Consider the following 23,307-nt stretch of genomic DNA (forward strand, 5'->3'; position numbering starts at 1 on the left):
TTATAGTAGACGATATAGTTTATATATAAACGTATGTTGCTTTGACTTTGCAATCTGGCATATGCAACTCCAAAGAGATTTTTGACATTATATATTCTAATATGTATATTCAAATTGATAGATTCTAGTGTAATGCGCTTGTTAAACATGATAATTCGTCGATTGATAAAGACAACGGGGGGGGGGGGGGAACTGTTACAATTGGTAAATCAAACTTTAATGATTAAGTTTGTCTTACATCTTGTGTTATATGTCAAAAGATAAATATTTGTAAATCAGAGTATATCACACCGGTTCTATTCATACAACATTATTACTAAATCACATATTTAGATATGGTTTAACAACATTAAATGATCAATGATCAATGAAACAAAATAATTCAATTGCATATATACAACTTTAATTACTGAATTATGTATATGTGTATTTATTTTTCAACCACATATCAAAGTATTGCTGAATATTAGAATATGATTGTATAATTTGCGTGTAACGTACACTATTATATGCATACATGCAAATAACATGGTAGTAGTTTACCATTTTCGTGAAAGTCAGGTACTTATATTTTCATATTGATATAGATTTTCGACAGTTCGGCATGTTGTTCGTCCTTGCCACTAGACATACTGTTTCCATCACCATGCTGTGTCTCTTTCATATAACAAATCTGACTGTACTGGTTAATGTCTTTTCGATCATCTGTTAGTTTCTCGTACGTTACTGAAATGTCATTATTTTTTTCCATATCTGAAATTAAAGTGTTTTCTTCTGTACTTTCAGCTGACAAAAATATGACATTTACTTAAAATATTGCCCTTCTTCTGGTACGGTACATATCACTAATCAAACAATACAGGAATTGCAAACGATGAAAGCATATATATTTTAATAACTGCTTACTTCGCCACTTTTTTTGCCCTCACCTTCAATAGATTTACTGTTTCCATTGACTTTGTTTTCCGAGTCTTTCATATTCGATCCGATCATCTCATATTCTTTGTCATCACTTTTTTGTTGAGTATTTGCACCTTATTAGAAGGAAACGGATGAATGATAAGATTTAAATTATAAGAAATAAATAGTTGTAGTGCGAGTGGGTACAAAAATGAAAAAAGAGATATATCATAATTTTGATTGTGTTATCGCATTGTCAGTTTGAATTTAATCAATTACTTTATTTAAGTTTGAGTAAATCAATCAAATGGTTAACAATGTTAATCGTTCTTCTGTGAGTTTGTTAGAGAGATTCAAAAGGTTGAAATATGTTCAATAAGTATTATGCTCGATTAATAAAGGTATTTGGAAGCTACAATAGTTGCATTTTAAGACAAATGATGCACAAACTTTTTCAAAATTGTGAACACATGATAAAAGTTCTTGATCATATCCTACCTGATACGTTTAGATATGAATTGTTAACATCCGCGTCTGGGCGTTTAAGATTTCTCCTAAAAAGCGAATTGTTTTTAATGATAAAAAATAATTGATTCATGCAAAAAAAAATAAACATACGTTCTAACTTCTTTTCTCAAAAAATTGAAAGTCAATTCATTTATTAAGCTAAATTTATTTCAATTTTACACATAAATAAGTTCACCTATACATACTAGTAGCGACATTGAAACATATTACCTTCTTTTGTACAAAATCACACCAAAAACACTGACAATCGTTGCAAGAAATATTACAACTATTGTTAATCCAATAATAAGCCCTGTATGGCCCTGAACATCAGACTTTGATGACACCACTGAAAGATATCAGTCAAGGTTTAACCGGAAATATGTTGGCATAAATGAAGCTTTCATTCTACAAAAGTATGTCAACTTGAAGACAATTTCATAATGTTTTTATTGTGTAGATAAAAAGAAGTTTATCTCTATAAACAAGCTAGCATAAAACGTCTTTATAATTATGTGACATGTAGTCAATTTGTCATACAATGTTATAATTTTAATTCTTTCAAATAGCCAATATCAAATGTGCTTTATGATTGCTTTCTGATTTTTCTTTTTTAAGATGGTGATGATTTTGTTTGTATTTTCTTTATGTTAATTATCAAGGATTAGCAAAACTTTAGCATGTAATAATATACAAAAGACATACTTCGAATCTGAAGAAAATTTTCTTACTTACTGGAATGTTCAATATAGAAAATGTGAGTGTAGGATCCAATGATGTTAGAAATAAAAAGCTTGTATTCGCCAAAATCTGCTTTTGATGCTCGAATAATTGTCATCCCAAAATCCAAATTTGATTGATATATCCGTATATTGTTGCTTTCATTTACAGTTTTCCATGATTTTCCGTCAAACTTGCTCCATAAGACACTGTTAGGTTTAGGGTAGGAAAGTGCTGTGAAGTAAAGACTGACCGATGCATTCATTTCGGCAATCACATGATTCATAACTGACACAGAAGGGCTTGGTCTTGGAGAACCTACAAAACATGGAACGTTAACATGGATGCAATAAAATGGCACCCATAGCAATTGTTTGAATGCTGACTTGAAAAAAATGTTTGTTCTGATTTCCTTTTTATTATAAAGTATGTAATACTTTTCTCAATATGTTATTTTCATTCAAGATATGTTAAAGATCAAATTTGATTAAATGACGGTTCATTTAAAAGAACAGACACATTTTCACCCGCATGTTTAAAAAATGTGATAAAGTCAAAGCCTGTACTTTCCATCTCAGTTTTAAGTAACATTATTTACCGATTTAAAGTATGTATAAATCTTACTAACATTCTACGAAGATATTGATTGTTTTCTCCGTATAACCTGGTGTGTTGATAACATTGGCACCTTTACATTTATAAACACCAAAATGAAGACAACTTGCTTTGAAATTGATAAAACATGTCGCATAGTAATGTGAATATTTTATATGATGTTCCATATCCGAATTATGTTCATTGTATATTTCACATGTTGGTGTTGGATTTCCTTCTATTTCACATTGTAGACTAACTGTTTCATTTTCAGCAACCGTAACAGAATCATGTGCTCCACTGTTCAAAACTGAATATTTAAGGATAAGAGCTTTATCTGCAATCAAAATAAACAAAAGATTCATGATTGTCATAGTTTCCCTAAATCGCCGTCTTGTCTATATAAGCTCTGATCAATGGTAAAATACTTTCAAATCAACATAATATAATAAGATGAAAAAAATAAGAATAATAAATTTTATATACTTGTTAAAAAGTTTTATTCATTCATCAATTTCTGAAAATAGCGCTGACATTGTTCAATAAATTTGCATACTAACTGTCAGTCCCAGTAGGCAAACGTTTATTAATTGGCAGTTTGCACCTACTTTGTGGTTTGTATATGTCACAATAAAACAGTTTCATAGTTTTTAGTTAAGAAATTTGAACTATAACAATAAAAACATCACTGAATTAGGCTTATCAGAGAAAAGATTTTATAAACTAATAATACATGATGTTTAACATAAAATTCCTTAAAAAAAAACTAGTAATAAGTTTCTAGCTACATTAACAAAACATACTTACAAACAACATTAAGATGGATTGTTCTGCTAGTTATAGCCAATGTTTTACCTCCAATTGTTGGAATGATTGTATTTTGTAAAGTGCATGTATAATTTGTATCGTCAGCTCTAGAAACATTAGTTATAGTAAGCCGACTATTCCACCAATTCTTGGAATCACTTGGCCTAGTCCACGAAATAATTTCGGTAGTTGGGTTCCCTCTTTGAATTTGACATGTTACATTCAGGTTTGACCCTTCCAGAATACTTACGTCCTCTAATGATGATATAGTCGACGGATCTGTTTTAATTTGAATAAAACGATATTAGAAACTGGTGATACATAACTTAAAATATGAACGTATGCAGAATGAAAATGTTTGAAATATTGCTTTTCTCAACATTGAATATATATTGGATTTTTACGGATAAATGATATGTAATTTATACTTACACAATATGTCCAGATATATGCTAGAGATGTTCAACCCATTTTCAGTGTCACCAAAAGTGCGTTTCATCAAGTTACTCACATAACACGTGTAATTCCCGGAATCCTGTCGGCTGATATTTGCAAATTGCCGTATATTTTCTTGTATTTGATCATTGGGACTATCCCATGTGTAGTTTGGAAAAGGATTTCCTTTTGAAAAACAGGTCATATTGATGTTATCTCTTTCTTTTAATTGAATTGTTGGTGTTGTGACGTTTATTTGTCTCGTTCCGTTCGAAATTGTGATAGTAGGAATGTGTGGTGGATCTATGAATACAATGATAAAGATTCACTGTGGAACAATGTACTTATAATATTTTAAGTTTAGTTAAATCGTTATGAGCATTTCATTTGATATGCAAATAAAAAAATTAAAAATGCGAGTACACAATTTGCTTAACACAATACTGCTATATATAAAATATATATACTGCTATATAAGAATGTTTTAACTTAAGCATAAAGTTAGAAGCACGGTGGCATTTTAAGTTATAAAAATACAAAATAATAAGGACATTTTAAAATGTTCAAAACAGTAAAACTGACAATAATGCAGGCTCGGCTAAATTCAACTGGTTGGGCGGATGTGGTAAGTAATATATGTAGTGCGAGTATGTTGATACGACTGATTTAAAAATATCAGTGTCATTATGATTAAAAATGTGTTCGGATCAGTTCTGAAATACATGGTAATATAATATTATAATTCTACATACAAAGAACCCTGATAGAAAATTGGGAAGACGTCGACGCTGTTAGACGTTCACCAACTGTTTCCTCCATTATGTTCATTGCATTGCATGTTTTGTTTGTGTTGAATGAAATAGAAGAAATCTTTAGAACACTGTTGCGTTCATTACTGTTCCACATGTAAGTAGGTAATGGGTTTCCTGCTGCATTACAATGTACTGAAAACGAGTCTCCTGCTATAACGTCTATCATGTTTTGTGTACTGACCTTTGTTCCATTGCTATATTCATATATGAAATAGGGCTTCGATGGTGGATCTGATAAATAACAAAATGAATTTTAATGATACGTCATTTCCCTGCGTGTACAGTTTCCTTTTATAACTGAATACGACAATAATGTTGAAAAGCGTTGTACATTTAAAAAATAAATCTGTTTCATTATTGAATGGTCCAGACTTATATTTCTTAGATCATAATACAGTCTAATTCTAATCAAATTGATATGCATTGAGAATAATTAACATTTTGAGAAGTAATAATAAATTATTATATTGAAAATATCTTGACATTTATCACAGTTAGATATTTAAAGATAGTGAGGTGTAAAATGTTTTACATACACAACACCTTTATCTTAACAGCAGATTCATTACGTCCATCTACGTGTGTACCATTTTGTCTAAACATGTTGTTCGTTGCAATGCATTTAAACATCCTGTCTATTGTGCCATTTATTTTTATTTCTAGTATTTGATTTCTTTTCCTTAAGTCATGTGGGCCTATCCATGAGTAGTTTGAGCTTGGGTTGCTTTTACTTTCGCATTTGACTTGCAATGTTTTGTTCAAAATAACGTTAATAACATCTGAGACGATTGTACTGCCGATGGTAATTATTGGTTTGCTCGGAGGGTCTTCAAACATGGTTGTCAAAATAGTAAATATAGATAATTGTTAATTTTCATTAGGATATAACATAGTCATAATAAATCAAAGCACGTTTTGCATGAACAAATAAATACTGACAATATTATCACTTCAAAGTAATGGACTTATTAATCCTTCAAGAACTAAGTTGTGTGCTTACTGTCGAACGTCTTAATATAAATCAAAGCAAGATACTATGTAATATGTTATGAGATATAAAACTTACAAAGAACATCAATCATTACAGTTGTAGTTTGCATAGATCCAGACCACGAGTGTTTTGAAATACAAGAGCAAGATGATTGATCACGAAAACCTGACCAGGTAACAGTGCTGGTGACACTTTTGTCTTCAATGGTAACAGACGTTTGTTTACTGTTATAGCAATTCCATGTCAAATTAGCTAATGGATTTCCATCATGTGAAGAACAAGACAGGTTGCTAAACTCAGATTCTATAAGTGAATATCTTTCACCGTCTGTGAATCCAATGATAACGGGTTTCTGTGGAGGATCTTGAAATGTTTCATAAAATGTTTACAATAAAATATCAAATAATTATAATTGACAAGATCTTTTAAAGCGACATTATTATCTTTAAACTCCACTTAACTAATACTTCACTGCTCTACATAACATTTAACAAACATTAATAATATATGCATTTTAAATACATCCCTTAATTAATATCTTTGAGTATTATCGCTGTTTCTTCTTGATTGAACAAACAATTTGAATAAATGTTTGAATAAAATTTAAAACAAGTTAGCGATGTCAAAGTACTTTCAGAACAAGTTTAGTTTTCTTTCTCCGACGCATCGGTTCCTACAAATAAACTATAACCCAACAACAAACCACTAAAACAAATAATATGTATGCCATGCTGAAAATACGAGTACTCATATTAGGTAGATTGATGATAATAGATTGTTTAAGGCCGACAAACCTGGAAAGTGGTGTTGCAAAAATCTTTCAAAAATTCAATAGATTCAATTTGTCTGTTACATTATTATACTAAAACATGTTTCGGTCTTGATTGCTAACTGTCAGCACATTCTTCATTTTTGACCGTATGTGCTTGAAGAAATTCATAAATTTCAGACTGAGGACCGATGAAGATCCTTAAATGTATCAATTAGTTTCCCGTTATGTACGCTTTATTCCCGACTTTACAGTTATCGATGGTAGTTTCTATAAAATTCATCAACATGTTGGAGAGAAATTGGATTTCAGTGATTTTTGCTTATACTGATAAATTAATGAGAGCGTTATCTTTTTTATCAAAATTCATTAAAATGAAAGAGCAAATGCCGAATATAGTAAATAAGTAGTGTAGGTAGAAAATAAATGGACTTTCTATACATGACAAAAAATTTAAACAATCTGCTGGTAATGAAGGCTGTGTCTTCTTAGGAATTGTTTAGGCAAAATAGCCATATTTTGATAACATCATTGAAAAACAGATTTATCAATTCTTTAATAGAGAAGACTTACAAGCAATATTCAAAGTCAATCTATTGCTATGAACTGCACTGGTTTCGTCGTCTGTCCACGCTTTACAATTCAACATCCAGTTGTTTATCGATCTATTTGGGTAAAATTGCAAGGTACTTTCTACAGCAACAAGTCCATTATCACTTTCATTGAGTATCTGCGTTGACGAGTTTACAGTTATCTTATGTTTAACGCTTTTATTGGATTCATATACATACCAACTGACTCTTGGTTGTGGTCGACCACGTGAAGTCTCACACTTGATTGTTTGTCGGGAATGCTCTTTTATGAAACTAGAACTTGGTCCAGAAAGTACTACATTTGCAACAGAAACTGAAATATATTAAAGTGATTAATGTAATGAATGATAAAATAGAGAATAATAAATGCATATTTTTATGTAAATATTATTAATTAGATAAAACCCTTTTTAGAGACTATTCGAACAAAAAGAAACGAAGCCAAGAAATTTTAAGAAACAACTTTACGTGTGAGATCAAGCATTCATTTATCTCAAGTCGACTGCATAAAGTATATTAACGAGGGAAAAGATGAAAAGCATAATGTTTAGGTTATACCGAGTTAAGATTTAAATAAATGTGCATGGGAAATGCACACACGTTAACAACTGCACTGAAAAATGAATTAACGAAGTTAAGATTGTGAATAGCATAGATAACTTATCGATTACAAAACAGACATACTTTTGAAGGTACACAATGGCACATTTTCATGGAATTGTCAACTGCGATGATTAAACGGGTTTCAAGAAAATCTCCAAAATATATATGCCGAGAGAGTGTTAATGAAATGAATCCCCATCAATTAATACTTAATCAATTGCCATGGTTACCGAAGAGGAAATAACTAAAACACTGACATGACCATTTAGATAATAATACCAAAATGTAATCAAGTGACCATAACGGAAGAAAATCATCTACAAAGGCTCGGCGAAACAAGACATAATAAGAGAATAAAACAAATTTGTTCCATGGGCTTGAAAAATTAAATATAAATGTACAACTAACCTTTAAATGGTGCCAATAATGCAAGTGTCAAATTGACTTTTACAATGATGGTTGGTGTATAATTATATTTATTATTGTAACATCGTAAAAGTATTATAACTTACCTTTCACCAATATTCTGACAGAATTACTTGTACTGCCGTAACCAAAACAATACCATGGGATATTCAGATCCTCTTGTTGTACACGTAATATTGTTACGTTAAAAGATGTATCAGATGGACAACCAACTCTGTAAAAGTTGTCATCAGCGAAGATCCCACCGCCACTACAACTGCCATTTTGATGTCTTACTATAGTTGGTGTAGACTGGTTATTCGCATTCCACTTCGTCCATTCGACATTGTTGTAACCAGTATAGGTGCAGGTTAACGTGAGTGCCTCGTTTATATCGACGTAAGGTTTGTTTGGAGTTAGAACAATACTTTGACATGAAACACCTTTTAGAAAATTATAATTAATTAGTTAAGTTTACGTGTTTTATTTATTCTATTTGTTTAAAAAAAAACTTCGCACTATGAGAAAGTTTTAAAACGCAATCCTTAAATTCCGACTGTTTTATTTATAAAAAACCGTGTACATTTCTTACTTGAAGTATTCTAAGTGTTATTGTTGTAACGAATCACACAGATTTTTGTGACTGAAAATGAACAATATTTCGAAACGAGTATAAAAGTAAGCCATACAGAATTTCATGGCGGTATAAATGGATTATAAATCATAACACATTGCTGAAAAAGAAAGATTAGTGAAAAATTATAAGAATTCAAGAATGGAAACAAATAAGGATGTAACGTATTGATTATTGCGAAATAAGTTCATGACATATGTCAAATGCAGCTGTACTGAAAATAGATGCTAACAAAACATTATTAATTGTATAAAAAAACAATGATTTACAAATCCTTGTACTTACCATAAATGAAACACAAAGCATAGATACTAAAATGGAATTTCCAGTTCTGCATTTCCGAAAGTTAGCAGATCACTGCATGATGAGATATTAAGTAACCTGCAAAAAATCTGTATAGTTTTAGTTTTACATTGTTAGATGGCGTCATATCACTGTTTCTGTGAGTATTCAGATTTTCAGCCTGAAGATGTGATATTCCATTCATTAATCATTTAACAATGATTTATGACAATTTCATCACCAAAGAATAGCTATCTGACAAATTATAACTATCGAAGATAAACATTGGACATCTATGGTACCATGATTCAAATAACCATTAGAAAAAATAAAGAATTTCTCATAATGCACAAACATTAGAATTGAAGTCAGCTACAAAAAATGCAGAACAAATAGCCATTGTAAACATTAATATTGACTTATCTATCCTTAACATGAGAACTCATTTAAAATTCAAGTTCAGATATCTCAAGACGAGGTCAGTGAACCCCACAACTTAAACTATTGATTTTGTCAATTCTAAATGTTATTTTTTGTACTACAATTGAGATAAATCATAGCATATTAAAAGGAACACATCTACTACATCATGAAAGACAGACATACAGAAGGACGGATGTTCAAACATTTATTAATTGTGACAATTGCAAAATGTAAAAGAAACTTGCTTTACAGTATCTGCAAGTAAACAAAACATTTGTTATGAAAAGACATGATAAATATAATATAATTACAAATGTAATGCAACTTGCTATACATGTTAACTCCCTCTCCTGCAAATTCTTCATTCGCTTCTTCATATTATATATTTATTGATTTATAAAGTTTATTTCGATCAGTTTTGCATACCATGTTAATAAAGAAAAAGTAAAACTTTGCATACAGTGTTACATGTCTATTGTATGATTATCTATGTGCATAAACAGAAGAGGGTGAAACTTCCTCTCGAGAAATAGGAGAAGTTTGTCTGTACAGATTGGGTTTTTCCGGATAATAACTTTGAATTATTGATGAAAATTCAAGGAAACTATAAAAAGAAAGGCAATAAGAAAAATTGCATTGCGCCTAAAACCGTTAATCTATCTTCATTTCTGTTTTTAATGGCAACTTGCTTATACGCTCAGTAAATTGGTTAAACAACTGAACATAATTTAAAGGAACTTAATATATTAATATGTGGCTTAGAGAGAAAAGAGCCGGTTGGTTCAAACCTTTTGGACTGGGGAAAGCCGTTGTTTCCTTGAGCATTGCATTCATTGCTGCTAAGTACTGGTTGGTTCAAGGAACGAATTTGATAGTGTTTATTAAGTTTATAGCTTCCAACATTATTGAACTTCGTATAAATTCGTAGAAACTAAATACACCATAATTTCAATTCCATGTTATAACAGACACAGTTCGGACAGCACAGTTCGCACGTACACACACAGGGAATCCGTTAAACTTGATTTTTTTGTATATGCACGTGCCAGTATAATCCGTATTTCAGTCTCACGTATCGTCTTCGTTGTCAATAAGAATATTTTGACATCCCTATAATTCCATCAAATTTACGTGAACTTTTAGTTGGAATTCTGGTCTGGCGACGTATAAGGTTGCTAGGATTGTCGGTAGTTTTAGGCGTTCTATTCAGAACCTTTGGCATTGTTTCCAAGCAACAGGACAAACAAAAGATTTACCACGAAGATAGCCGCGCTTCAAGACGTCTGGTCAAGAGCGCTGTACTAATGAATACAATGGCTGTGAAAGAAATGTTAAATGGGCACACGTACATACTGTCGCAAGATAGGACACCAATAAAATAGCGATATTTCCTCCGACGAGTCGAGATTTTCAATACATTGAAGTGGTTATCGCACACCTGTCGTCGTGACCAATGTGAATCAGGATACCCAAGTGTATCAAGATAAGAATCTTGCGCAAGGAACGTCATTCCGCAGGTAGAAAATAATCCCATTTTTATTGTTCTGTTTCAATAAGATAATGCCACAAGCTAAAGTGTCAAGATCACTTGTTGTATTATTTTGACTGACGGTTAAAACGTAGCCCTATTTCATCGGCGAACATCATTGAACTAACACATACCTTAATCCTGGATTAAAGCAACAATCCGCAGGCAGAAATAAAGACACTTGACGGTTATGTTTGTAAATGACGCCAAGCAGTACTTTTTGTTCAAAGTGGCCACACATGGTTCCAATATATGATATTGGTCTTTGATCAATACCACATTTAATCAACTATTTGAATTAGTACTGGTAAACACTGTGCATTAAAATTTGCCACAATATTCACATTAAAACACTTTTAAAATACAAGTAAAGAATGTTTTAATCTACTTTCCATATATCGTATATTTTACTTAAACACAGCGGAAGTGTCTTTTTGTTTAGCATATGCAAGTAAAATAATGTATAAATGACAAATAATTAAGTTTTTTTATGTAGGACTTGCAGATTTTAGAGTGCTGCAAACATCAATCCGTAAGTCTTGCAAAAGTTGTTTGGCTGCTATTTTGTTAACTCTGTTTACTTTTTTCAAATCAAAATAGATATACATTGTATTTTTTTGTTGGTCAGTTTTATTGATATCAATATTGACATGTGTATGTTATAATGATTAAAGTGTAGTTTTTTTAAATAACAGATAACCCAATCGGTGTGTTATCAAAACTAAATGCATAGATTTTTTTCAAACAATAGACAATAGAAACAAAAGACAAAATATAGAGAATACATGTTTCGAAATATATTTAAATTCATTTTAAAAAACACAATTATAACGAAGTTGGTAGTTATAAACGTGATACTGAGAAATGGATTAAATGATATAATTGGCTGGGTTATACGAACAGCAAAAAATCTTTTATACATTTCAATTTATTGACATTAAATCTGCTTGAAAGTTTCGTCAGGGTTCACATTTTATCGCATTTTGTTTCCTTTTACATGAATGCATGTAAAATGTAGTAGATAACAAAGCAAGACGGTAGTTAATTGAAAAATCAACTGAATATCAGTCGTGTTTGTGTACAATCTGACGTGTTTGAGTAATTGGATATCAATAAAAATAACCTGTTCAACACATAGCTTTATTTATCTAGATACAGAAAAGTAAGTAAATTTAGTTTTATAAATTTTGTACAGCATATCACATATAATTGATTATCTTTTGAATTTATTAAGTAAATGTTTGGACATGGCTATAAATATTTGTAGATACTTAAATGCAAAACGCTTATTAAAACGTATTATAATATGAAAGGTTAAATTTAAATGCACGATTTTTGTCGCAACATCAATATTGACGAACTATTTTTTTTGTTTTCTTAAGCTTTTGCGTGATGTGTGCGCTACGATTGTTCCTTCTAAAAAGTTGTATATTTGGAGTGTACATTTTAGTCACAGGTAATCATTTTAGAAACTATATCAACAAAATCAGTAAAATATACATTAATTTAAAAATTATAGAATCTAGTTTAGCGAACTAGGTGATAAGACTAGACACCAGAACAAGATAAAGACCCATAATGCTCCAGAAATGCTTTTATTTTTAGTACAAATTTGTTCTGTAATTGTTTTCGAAAAGTTGCTCATTTGCCAATTACCATCTTTGTTTCTGTTGCATTTTGATAATTACTAAGAATATTGGGATCTAGTGTTTTGAATAGAAGGTAAAATACTACTTTGTTTACTTTTTGCTACTTTTATAACACATTATTTCTGATTCAAAGCTACTTTTGTCTGGTGATAAACATATAAAATGCTATGAAATCTTTATTTAAAGGTTATAAAGTCAGGTTTGTTTTTCCAAAGATTGAAAAACCTTATTTATGTTTGAGGCATAATGTGCATTCATGTAACTAGTAAATTACTTAATTCTCGCGTTTATTATGTGGTTAACGTGTTATGTAACAATATTTATAGTTTTAATTATATAAACATCTTAACTTGAAAAGGTGAATGATATTGCCCATTGAAACATCTTACTTAACATGAATTTTCAAAATCTTTTTTCATTAAAGCATACAATTTCCATAAGTTTTATTAACATTATTATCTTGGTTCGACTATTTGAAGAACAGAACTTTGGTTAAGTGTTTGCGTGTAAGTTGTTATCTCTAAAAACTACAAAAGGTGATGGACTAAAACTTCGCACTCTTATTTGTGAGAGCATAACAAGAGATCAATATCTAAGACCAATAACATAAATGCTGACAGAATTGTGGCCCTTTTTGACCTTATTACCCAGGCTTTTGTTTGACTATCAAAAATTGAGAATAGTCAAACCTTACATGTCTTGTTAAAATTTTAAAACAACAACAACAAAAACAAAATGTATATCTTGCTCCTTATAAAGTCAATTATCTTTCTTAGAATGATGTCTTTAAACCATATTGGGTAACTTTAAAGATGGAAAATGTAATGTCTTTCTTATACAAAGTGTTTACATTTTTTCAGAGGCAAGTGTTTTGCTGCAAACATTTGATGGAAATACGAGTTATTTTAAAGGGTCTTCAGTAGAACTCGTGTGCACAATTATTCCCTATAATAATGAGATGACTTGGTATGTGGACAATAAACCATACGCAGGGTGTTTTTTGGGCACATGCGGACCTTCTCCAAACAAACCATATACATTTATATTCACCTTCAATGAAAGTGCAAGGGAATTCAAGTTCACTATAGATTCAGTGAATTTATCTCACGCTTCTCTTTCATTTGCTTGCGACGATGGATTTGTGAGAGAAACTATTTCTATCAATGTGACAATAGGTAATTTTAATAATGCATACCATGTGCCACGACCATAGATATATCATTATCGTTTGATCGAAAATAAATAAAACATGATTATCTGTTTATTTGAAGTGCTATTTCTAATATATGCTATTTTCCTCTATCTTACACACGGTGGGACAACTGAGGTCTAACTCCCCAAATTAAGTCATATGACCTACACAAATGTCGGTGTGATTTATAACCAAACAAATACAGAAATATAGAAATTTGTTGCTATAGCAATATTCATATTTTGAACTACACAACTGTCAAGCTGGATTGAGATCTTACGAAACTTTAAATAAGTTGCAACAAATGTTCAATGGATTTCCTAGCATCTATTTATTTTCTACTATTATATAATTGTACTGGTAAAATGAATCGCATCCTGATTACAAATTACTTTCTTTGAAAATGACAATTTGAAATCAAAAAGCTTTGAAGCAACAATAAAACGACTTGCAGTATTGATATTCAATGCTTAATTAAGAAGTTAATTTCAATCAAACAGGACGACACGAATAATTACCAAACTGCGGCATAGGTAATGTCTAAGAAAACTGTCCTGTGCTTAACATCGACGTATCTTAAACCCTTCTTGACAATCCATACATTCATGTCTCAAGTCATGTCATCCAGGGCCCATGACACAAGCATGCATTTTCATTGAATTTTAGGTATCTTAAATATAAAATTCTGGTTGAATTTTGCGCGAAAATTCCATCTTGTTTATGGTAACGTAATGTAAAGTATTTGCTTGACAATCCATACAGTCATGTCTCACTATTCATGGCCAATAACTCAAGTATGAATTTCATTGAATTTTAGGTATTTTAACTATGAAATTCTGGTTAAATTGTGCGTATAAATTTTATTTTAATTAACAATAATGTAGTTATTGTCTATGGTAAGGTAAGATAAGGTCGCCTGTCAAGTCACATAATGAATTGTGACTGAGTATCTGTTTGTTATTTTGCAACAATTCCGATTGTAATTTCTTTTAACTCTTTACAGGCATTTTCAGTAATTTTTTACAAAAAACTATTTAAAACGCATAAGTTTTGCATTGATTATTAGTGAATTTAACCAGGAACCTTGAATGATAGGGACATCAAACGTTTGAGATAAACACAAGAAATCTAGTTTTAGTTACAATGTTGTCATACCATAAACAAAAACAAAAAATGACTACAACTACACATATGCTAGAAACGATGTTCAATAATGTCCTGTTATGCTTTTTTCTTCATTGCTGAGTAATTGCAGTTTGATAATTCATCATAAGTTCACTTAAGAATTAAAAAGTTAAAGTATCAAATTTAATAATGTTTTGCCAACGAAGAAAGTATGTTTTTGGCTCACTTGAGCTGGCTCAGAATACCATTAGGGCAGATAAATGACCACCATCCGTCGCCTGTTACGTTTAACAATAATAATAATAAAAAAAAAGGTTTCACTGCACCTTAAATATAGCGTATCCGCTTATCGCATCTATAATATTAAACACAACGTTGATAAAAAATTTACCTACTCCACTAAGTATGCTTTAATTCAATATTTCAAATGCATGTTTAGGTCAACTCCAATATCATACTTCTTAAACAATCTAAGTAGAAAATAATCAATGAAATTCAAAGCCAAAAATAATTCAAATTTCTATAAGAAGTTTCATAATTTGGCTTTGATATCTACAGTTCTACAAAGAATAACTTTTTTATTATTATCTTTAAAAGGGGGCCTTCCAGGCCAGTTGTATGAATTTGTCGCATCATTAGGCATGTCGAAACAGAGCCAAGACAAACATATACATATTTAGACTTTATGAGCAGAAGAACTGAATATATATCACATTTAACATTTCTAATATTAGAACATAAAGCGAACATAAGCGGATACTTATTTGTATAGTTTATTTGGTAGTTTCTATATTTTTCTAATATGTTAAGATATTTATATATTCTAAACTTTATGTCGGTTAATGTTAAATAAATATCTACTTACGTTGAAAGGTATCCTCGTCGATAAAAAAACATTAAGTGTGCATAAACTCGCAGCTACAAACTTTTTTTTTCCTTGGGAATTTTTTTCCACAAAAAATTTTTGTAAAAAACAGTAAATTTGCCCATACCCATTGTAGTTTCAGGGTTCATTTAGCCTATTATCTATAAACATGTAACTCTATTATCAGTTATAAAATATCGGACATCATGCCAATTTTTCCTTTTTTCCCACTTCATGGCCATTTACAATGTGAATTAAATGAGCCGTTCACGTCAAAACCACATAGTGCGTGGTCACCAGCGATGAATCTAGACCAGCATGCGCATCCGCCAGTTGTCAGATCCATGCGTGTTCCTACAGTTCTTACTGATCATGGTCTGTGGAGCGAACAGCATGGAATCCGATCAGCTCCGCGCGAACGAACAAAATCATACGCATCACAGGATGCGCATGGCTACGTCTTGATTCCATGCCTAGGCGCAAACACATTACGCTTCTATCGTTTTGTACACTTTGACGCCGTCATTATTTATAATTCAGAAACCACCGCCAGGTTAGCTGCGGTGCCATTACGTGTAACCAGTTCTTCCGTTAAAATGGATAATGTTATTTGATGGAAGACAATAAACCAAGTTTAACAAATACTTCAAATAACTTAAAAATACCTTTCATGATATGAAATGCGAATCCATTAAAAGTAATATACAAACAAATAAATAAGCACATTATAAATCAAAGACATGTTGCTAAATGAAATAATACACGAATAAAAAAGCAAATGCAAAAAATAAACTAAAAAAAAACAAAAGTGATTAAGTACTTATTCACAGAAAGTCAATTTTGGTCATCAAATGAATTTATCAAATTAAATTTATTAAATTAATTAAATTATGAATTATAAAATTGTAGAAGATACTTCCATGAACAAGGATAGCTTTTTTACTTGTAGGTTAAATTGTAAAGGATTACAAAACTCTTACAAAATGTGTTGTTTGTTTTTTTTTTTGTTTTTTTTTTGTTTTGTTTTGTTTTTTGTTTTTTGTTGTTTGTTTTTTTTTTTTTTTTTGGGGGGGTACGTTCAACAGCGACCATTACAGGTCATATCATTGACGTTCCAGCGCTTTACTTCGGTGGAGGAAGACCTCAGTGCCTTCCGTGCATTATTTCAGGCACGAACGCGGCACCTAAGTAGGAGCCACCGACGAACCCGTAAGCCTAGCTGGATAGCTCATCACATTGAAAGAATCCAAGAAGCCCTATCGGGATTCTCGAACCCACAAGCGGTGAAGGGCAAGTGGTTTAAAGTCAACGACCTAACCACTCGGCCACGGAACGCCCCACAAAATATGTTACATACTGGTATTTTACATATATTTAGTAAACGTCATCGGAGTAATGTAACCCATATAAACATTTATAGATATCCTTCGAAAATTATATAGATAATGTTCATGAGCTGATCAGTCTTTTTATATCTTAGGCAGCTTTTATAAATATTTTACCCAACCAATTTGTAATAAGACATTGTTGTACATTCGCTATTAAAATAGTTATTCTTTTACAAATACGACTTATTAATCTTAGGTGGATAGTGAAAAAAGGAAAACAACGTTACTTTAAACCAATACACTCAGTAGAATGATATCAGATAGGACTTAAAGCTACAGTCCTACATATGAGCCAACAATATTAATATTAGAAATTCAACATTTGGAAAAATGTGCTTAAATTTAGAATTAAAAACAATATTTTTGCGATGGGTATACCGTATGATAAAATGCAGTAAGGGCTGTTTTTCACATCTTAATCCACATTTACGTGGACTGAAAGTACCCGTAATTTGTAAATTAATCTTTTGTTCACTTGTATTTTTTTTAAAATACATATTCTCTTTTTTTCTAGGAAATAACATGAATCTAGAGACATGCTGCTTAATCAATCAAAGGGGGCATATATATGTGCGATAACAGTTCTATTTATAGAAAAGTTCTGCATTCGATGTTTAGTAGTAAAGGAACAATTATCGTATCTTATGGTAAGTGCAATTATATATGTGAAATACGAATGAGAAGAAAAAGAACAGTTAACAAAATATGCAATTGCCTCAACGCCATTCATATTGAATTATGTTGTTAACTGTCAACCTTAAACCCACGGGGAGGAAGTGTTACACGAGGGATGGAGTTCTTATGATAACTTGTCAAACAGTTCTTGTGATAACTGTCACGTCACGGAGTTCGTCGGAAAACTATTGTATATACTGCAAAAACACTCGTCAGAAATGGTAATTTTCATCTTTAAAAAAGTGAGTTTTAGGTGCTCAATTAAATTAATGATTAAGTCTGCCTTACATATTGTATGATGTGTCAAAAACTGGTTCATAGTCCATTTTTCATCGCCTCTTGCTTAAAATCTAATAGTTTCAGAGTAAAATTTCTAGATTATTTGCCAATTTGTTTATTTCAAGTCTTCATCCTTGCAATACATAATTATCTAATAATAATGCAAAAGTGCAAACATAAAGCCCCGGGTAACAAATGTATACCCGATTTTTCAAATGTCCCGGAGTTCTTGAGATAACTCAAAATATGTCCTGGAGTTCTTATGATAACTTTTGTTACTGCCAATGTGTTTCTTGTGCTAAATCAGCACACCTGGAATTGCGGAAATTCACATATATTTTTTACCGATACAGGTTGACTTCTAGTCGATAGATTGTAAAAATCTTTGTCAACAATTCCCAGCATTAATTTTTTTTTTGCATGTTTAATATCTTAGCGTAGGTTATAACGAAATACCGTATACGTGCTATGCATTAATACTCTTGTGTTCGAAGGGTGACAGAAAAGGCCGACAATATTGCGTTTGGGGAAATAAACACACAGTCAATAAGTCATATGTACTTTTACTTTGCTTTATTTACTTCTTAATAATATATAATGATGTTTTCCGACAACAACATTAACTTTATGAAGTAATTTAGTAACAAAATGTTCTTTGCTCTTGTTAAATTGTTTTTGTAGAGTTTATAACAATTGTTTTAACGAATCCTTGACCTGCAACAAGAGTTTCCTCCGCAGATGTCACTATGGTATCTATCGATGTACTCATAAAAACGGCATGTAGGTCTACACCAACCCCTGTTATTTGCGCATGGGATGCTCCAGCCAGCTTGATTCTTGTTAAGGTCCAAATATAAAATAAAAAAATATTACCGGTATTTCTAATATAGATATCTTGATAACAATAGGGATGGGAAGATCCCATTTAAGTAAATAAATGCTATTTTAGATTGAAACTTCCTTCTCAAATATACATTTGCTAAATTGCGTGAAAAAATGTTATTATGAAAATTACAAATACAAAAGGATCGTTGATAGCCGAGAAGACAATAAGCCTTGAAACCAAGGGCAGATAAAAATTCCGATAAGATTGACGTTTCGCTTTAAACATAATTGTTTATTTTCAAAATACATTACATGTACGTAATGTGTTTAAAAACTATACTTTATTTTGTTGTGTCCCTCCCTTTTGAAAAACTAACAACACGAACAAAAAAATCAGTAACAACAGAAACTTTTCATAAAAAAAATCAAATAAAATCTCCAAATTCCCAAACGCCTTGTTCAATGGATTGGATTGGTGGATGGAGGGGCGGATGTATAGAAATAGACAGACTAACAGAAAGATTTATTAAATAAAACACTAGGAATGAGTTTATTAAATGTTAAATAGGTCATAATTTTTCACAAACAAAGGATACATTTTTTCCTGATATTATACTGCCTAACCACATGTATGCCGTAGGCCGCCACTAAAGCTACAAACACGTATGGTGCCACGGCCATGCCTGCATACGCCGCGATTGGCAGTGCTATTTGAGCTTGACGGCTTTGCCTGGCGAGTTTAACACTTGGCTGTTCTTCCTTTGTCAATAGTTCCTTTTCAAGCTGTTGCTTCAAACACAGCGCCGGAGTTGTCATGGTTAGGAGAAAAACATAGAATACGAAGTAGACAGTCCTTTTGTCCATCTTGTGCTATTCTTTGAGAATATAAGCCCTATTTTATGAAAGAAAAAAAACAACTTATTTTATAATTTGGAGATTAAAAAACATCACAACGATCATAGTAATATTAAACAACTTAATATCAACTGCATTCATAGAGAAATGGTTCAGTTGTAAGATCCCTGTTAAGGATACTGTTAAAAGTACTGGCCAGGAGCAGGAAATCTACAATATAGTTCTTCACTTCATCCAATTGTTAATATGTATTTGAGAGGGTGGTGTACCTGTATTTCGTTAAAAATATATATATATATCGTTTGCAATAAGCAGAGTAGAAGATATAGGAGATCAATTGCCCAATGACCAGACTGAGGTAAAGCTGTTTCGTTTGTAAACGCGCCACACACACGAATGACAGCAAGACTTTTTGATGCAATTCATCATATCAATTTTGCTTAATATGACAAATTCTAATGAACTATTAAACAGCTACCCTGCAAAGAAAGGTACTTCTGATTACAAGTATATTTTTACAAAATATTAAGATATTAAATATATCGATTGATATTCAAATAACGATAAAATAAGAACCAAAATAAAGATAATTATAAAAATAATTATACTTATAACCATTATTAGTATCAAATTCTATATTTTATAATAAAAATAATAATAATAATTAATAATAATAATAATATAAACACATTACTTGTTCTTTTATGATAGCCTCATATAGAAACATTGAAACAAGGAGCTTTGTTGATATTATTCCATAGATAAATTAAACTGTATTTAATCTAAAAAGCATCTAAATCTATCTAAACATTAACGTAGGAAATATTTGTGTAACAGTGACATGTTTTACGTAGGAAGAAAAATAAAATAGTACTTACAGATTTGTTGTTGCACAGAGAATGATAAACTTAATTTGTCCTCGGTATATCTTAGTAGCCAAATTAGTTTTGAGTCTGACAATAACAATGCACTTGTGGCTTTAAAAGTGACAGACTCTTTCTAACAATATTAAACTGACTAAGTCTCAGCTCTTGACCAATGAAGTATATTTTGGCGATTGCCATTCACCCAATGAAAATGCGTTTTGGGTTAAAAGGAAGTAGTGTTAACAAACGATGCTTGTTAGACACTTCTAAAATGTATACATAATCCAAGACATATACATTTTAACAATTGCGCAGCATGAATTTTCACATCTGTTTCATAGTACTTGACATACTCTTCACATGCAGATGTTAGATAATTAATACAAGGCCGATTGTAAGAATTTATAGCAGGAAAATGTTGCACCAACCAGGAAAATCAGCCTTTTGTTGTTTATTTTTATAGCTCACCAGATTGTTGTTTTACTATTTGAGTAAACAGTTTATGTGGCGTGTGGCAGCTGTAAGGAGTTGTCCCGTATTTTATCCAAGTCTTGTTGCATTATAATTCGCATTCGGCAAAGTTGATTTCAAAACTTATAGTGTTGATGGTTGTATATCACATAGGCCAGTGCTATTTGCGTAATTGATGTTGCACTTTCCATAACCACTTATGAACAGACCCAATAAACCTGTGTAAATAAATTTCAAACCTTTGTCAGTGCCTTCGAATGATTTTCCCTTTTCAGAATGTTTGCTAATGAAATGAGAGTTTATGCTAGCTTGAATGCGGAGGCCCGATTATTCGATGTTTCATTGACGGCTTTCAATATCTACTGTTATATAAGTATGAAATAAAGAAATCACGACTCTTTTCCGTTTAAAATGTATTAAAAACATTTATGAGTGAAATCACTTAACCTTATACATAATACACATTTAAAAACTAACTTGTGTTTTTTATTCTCTTTCGCTAGTTAAAACTCTAAGCAAACCTGATTGAATTTTGCTTGCAGTTAATTACCTAACTGGGAAGCTTTCAAGTCCGACAAAGCATCGTCTTTTTTTTTAAGCCGAATCCGAGAAAATGGGACAAAATGTTATACAATCTCGAGAACTAGAGTTCTCCTAAGAGCAATGAAAATGAAACAAAACAAAACGAAACAAAATGCTGTCGCGATTTGATTGGGTCTGTCCTTAAGAAATAACAAAAAAGACAACTAGCGCCGACTCGAGCAATATTCAGTCTATAACAATGTATTTCAACAATGATCCTGTAAGTTATAGAAGACACGGAGCGATGCGCGATATTTTACCGAAGCGAAATTCCAGCAAAACATAAAGCGAGGCACGATATCCTACTGCGAAAGCTTGTGGACGGGATACTTCGACATTGCAAGATTTCGTGTTTTTATATTTTTCTGGTACTTCGGGACCATTTATTCGAGCACTATTTAGTGTTGAGAATTAAGAACCGTTCAAGCCGGTGCTAGAGGGATGTTGCATTTTTTTCATTATAACTCATGTACAGACTCAATCAAACCGAGTCTGCAATTTTGATGTAATTTTGTTGTGATTATGCTTCAAATGGATCACTTTGTTTCCAGATTTTTACAATGTCGTGCCTCGCTTCATGTCTAGTTGGAATATTGCGTCTCGCCCGATTCTGAAAGGCCGGATATTCCATAATTATAGTATTACCCGGATTCTTTTAGGAACTCATGCACGTTGAAAGTGCTTTTTCAATGGCGGATCTAAAAACAGAAATTCTCGGAAAATGGCTATTTTTTTATATATATTTCTGATAAAAACAAAATACGCGTAGGATGGTCTTCACATTTCCTCCCTGAGATTATTAAGGGGACGTGGACGAGTGACCAGTGATGTCAAAAAACCATGTGCCCCTAACCCCTGTAGGTTCAACACTCATTTGGGGCGTCGAACTATTCATGCGAGGAAGACCTTCCAAGGTTTATATCTATACCTATCTGCGGGCGTACGCAATAACTGTCTCTTCATATCGTAATAGTTATCGTATGCACACGTAATAATACTAGTATCGTGTGGCCCCTTTATGCCACTGTAGATACTACCTTGATGTTGCTTAGAATATTTCTTATATCATTTATAAAACTTTAAGCATCGGATAGAAACGTGTCACAATTAAACGATAAAAATGGACTCTTATTTATTTTGCCTGCATACGTCGCGATTGGCAGTGCAAGTTGAGCTTGACGGCTTTGCCTGGCGAGTTTAACATTTGGCTGTTCTTCCTTTGTCAAAAGTTCCTTTTCAAGCTCTTGCTTCAAACACAGCGCCGGAGTTGTCATGGTTAGGAGAAAAACATAGAATACGAAGTAGATAGTCCTTTTGTCCATCTTGTGCTATTCTTTGAGAATATAAGCCCTACTTTATGAAGGAAAAAAAAACTATTTTATAATTTGTAGATTGAAAAACATCACAACGATCATAGTAATACTAAACAGCTTAAAATCGACGGCATTCATAGAGAAATGGTCCATTTGTTAGATCCCTGTTAAGGATACTGTTAAAAGTACTGGCCAGGAGCAGGTAATCTACAATATAGT

At 31.7% G+C, this 23,307-nt stretch overlaps 2 protein-coding genes and 1 long non-coding RNA gene across 3 annotated transcripts in view; 1 reads left to right on the forward strand and 2 right to left on the reverse strand.

Annotated features, from left to right (window-relative positions):
- Nucleotides 1-392: 392 nt before the first annotated feature.
- Nucleotides 393-23,307, reverse strand: part of LOC132742834 (hemicentin-1-like) — a 46,304-nt gene continuing 23,389 nt past the window's right edge. The window contains exons 5-15 of the mRNA XM_060731331.1: nucleotides 5,842-6,129; nucleotides 5,312-5,602; nucleotides 4,716-5,006; nucleotides 3,961-4,266; nucleotides 3,529-3,807; nucleotides 2,756-3,058; nucleotides 2,143-2,445; nucleotides 1,639-1,756; nucleotides 1,399-1,454; nucleotides 930-1,034; nucleotides 393-753 (exon numbers count right to left, since the gene is read on the reverse strand). Of these exons, the coding sequence (XP_060587314.1) occupies nucleotides 566-753; nucleotides 930-1,034; nucleotides 1,399-1,454; nucleotides 1,639-1,756; nucleotides 2,143-2,445; nucleotides 2,756-3,058; nucleotides 3,529-3,807; nucleotides 3,961-4,266; nucleotides 4,716-5,006; nucleotides 5,312-5,602; nucleotides 5,842-6,129 (2,528 nt within the window). The 3' untranslated portion in view covers nucleotides 393-565. The remainder of the gene's footprint in view (nucleotides 754-929; nucleotides 1,035-1,398; nucleotides 1,455-1,638; nucleotides 1,757-2,142; nucleotides 2,446-2,755; nucleotides 3,059-3,528; nucleotides 3,808-3,960; nucleotides 4,267-4,715; nucleotides 5,007-5,311; nucleotides 5,603-5,841; nucleotides 6,130-23,307) is intronic.
- LOC132742837 (uncharacterized) lies at nucleotides 12,008-13,916 on the forward strand. The gene is made up of 3 exons (XR_009627490.1): nucleotides 12,008-12,165; nucleotides 12,386-12,459; nucleotides 13,513-13,916. It is a non-coding gene; the product is annotated as an uncharacterized LOC132742837 (long non-coding RNA).
- Nucleotides 18,840-20,902, reverse strand: LOC132742836 (big defensin-like). The gene is made up of 3 exons (XM_060731333.1): nucleotides 20,735-20,902; nucleotides 19,598-19,893; nucleotides 18,840-19,005 (listed from the first exon to the last, which is right to left on the reverse strand). Exons 2-3 carry the CDS (start codon nucleotides 19,863-19,865, stop codon nucleotides 18,875-18,877), a joined length of 399 nt encoding a protein of 132 aa, XP_060587316.1. The 5' UTR covers nucleotides 19,866-19,893; nucleotides 20,735-20,902; the 3' UTR covers nucleotides 18,840-18,874.

Source organism: Ruditapes philippinarum, unplaced genomic scaffold (genome assembly GCF_026571515.1).
Source record: "Ruditapes philippinarum isolate M1 unplaced genomic scaffold, ASM2657151v2 ctg5758_1_1_1_1, whole genome shotgun sequence".
NCBI lineage: Eukaryota > Metazoa > Mollusca > Bivalvia > Venerida > Veneridae > Ruditapes > Ruditapes philippinarum.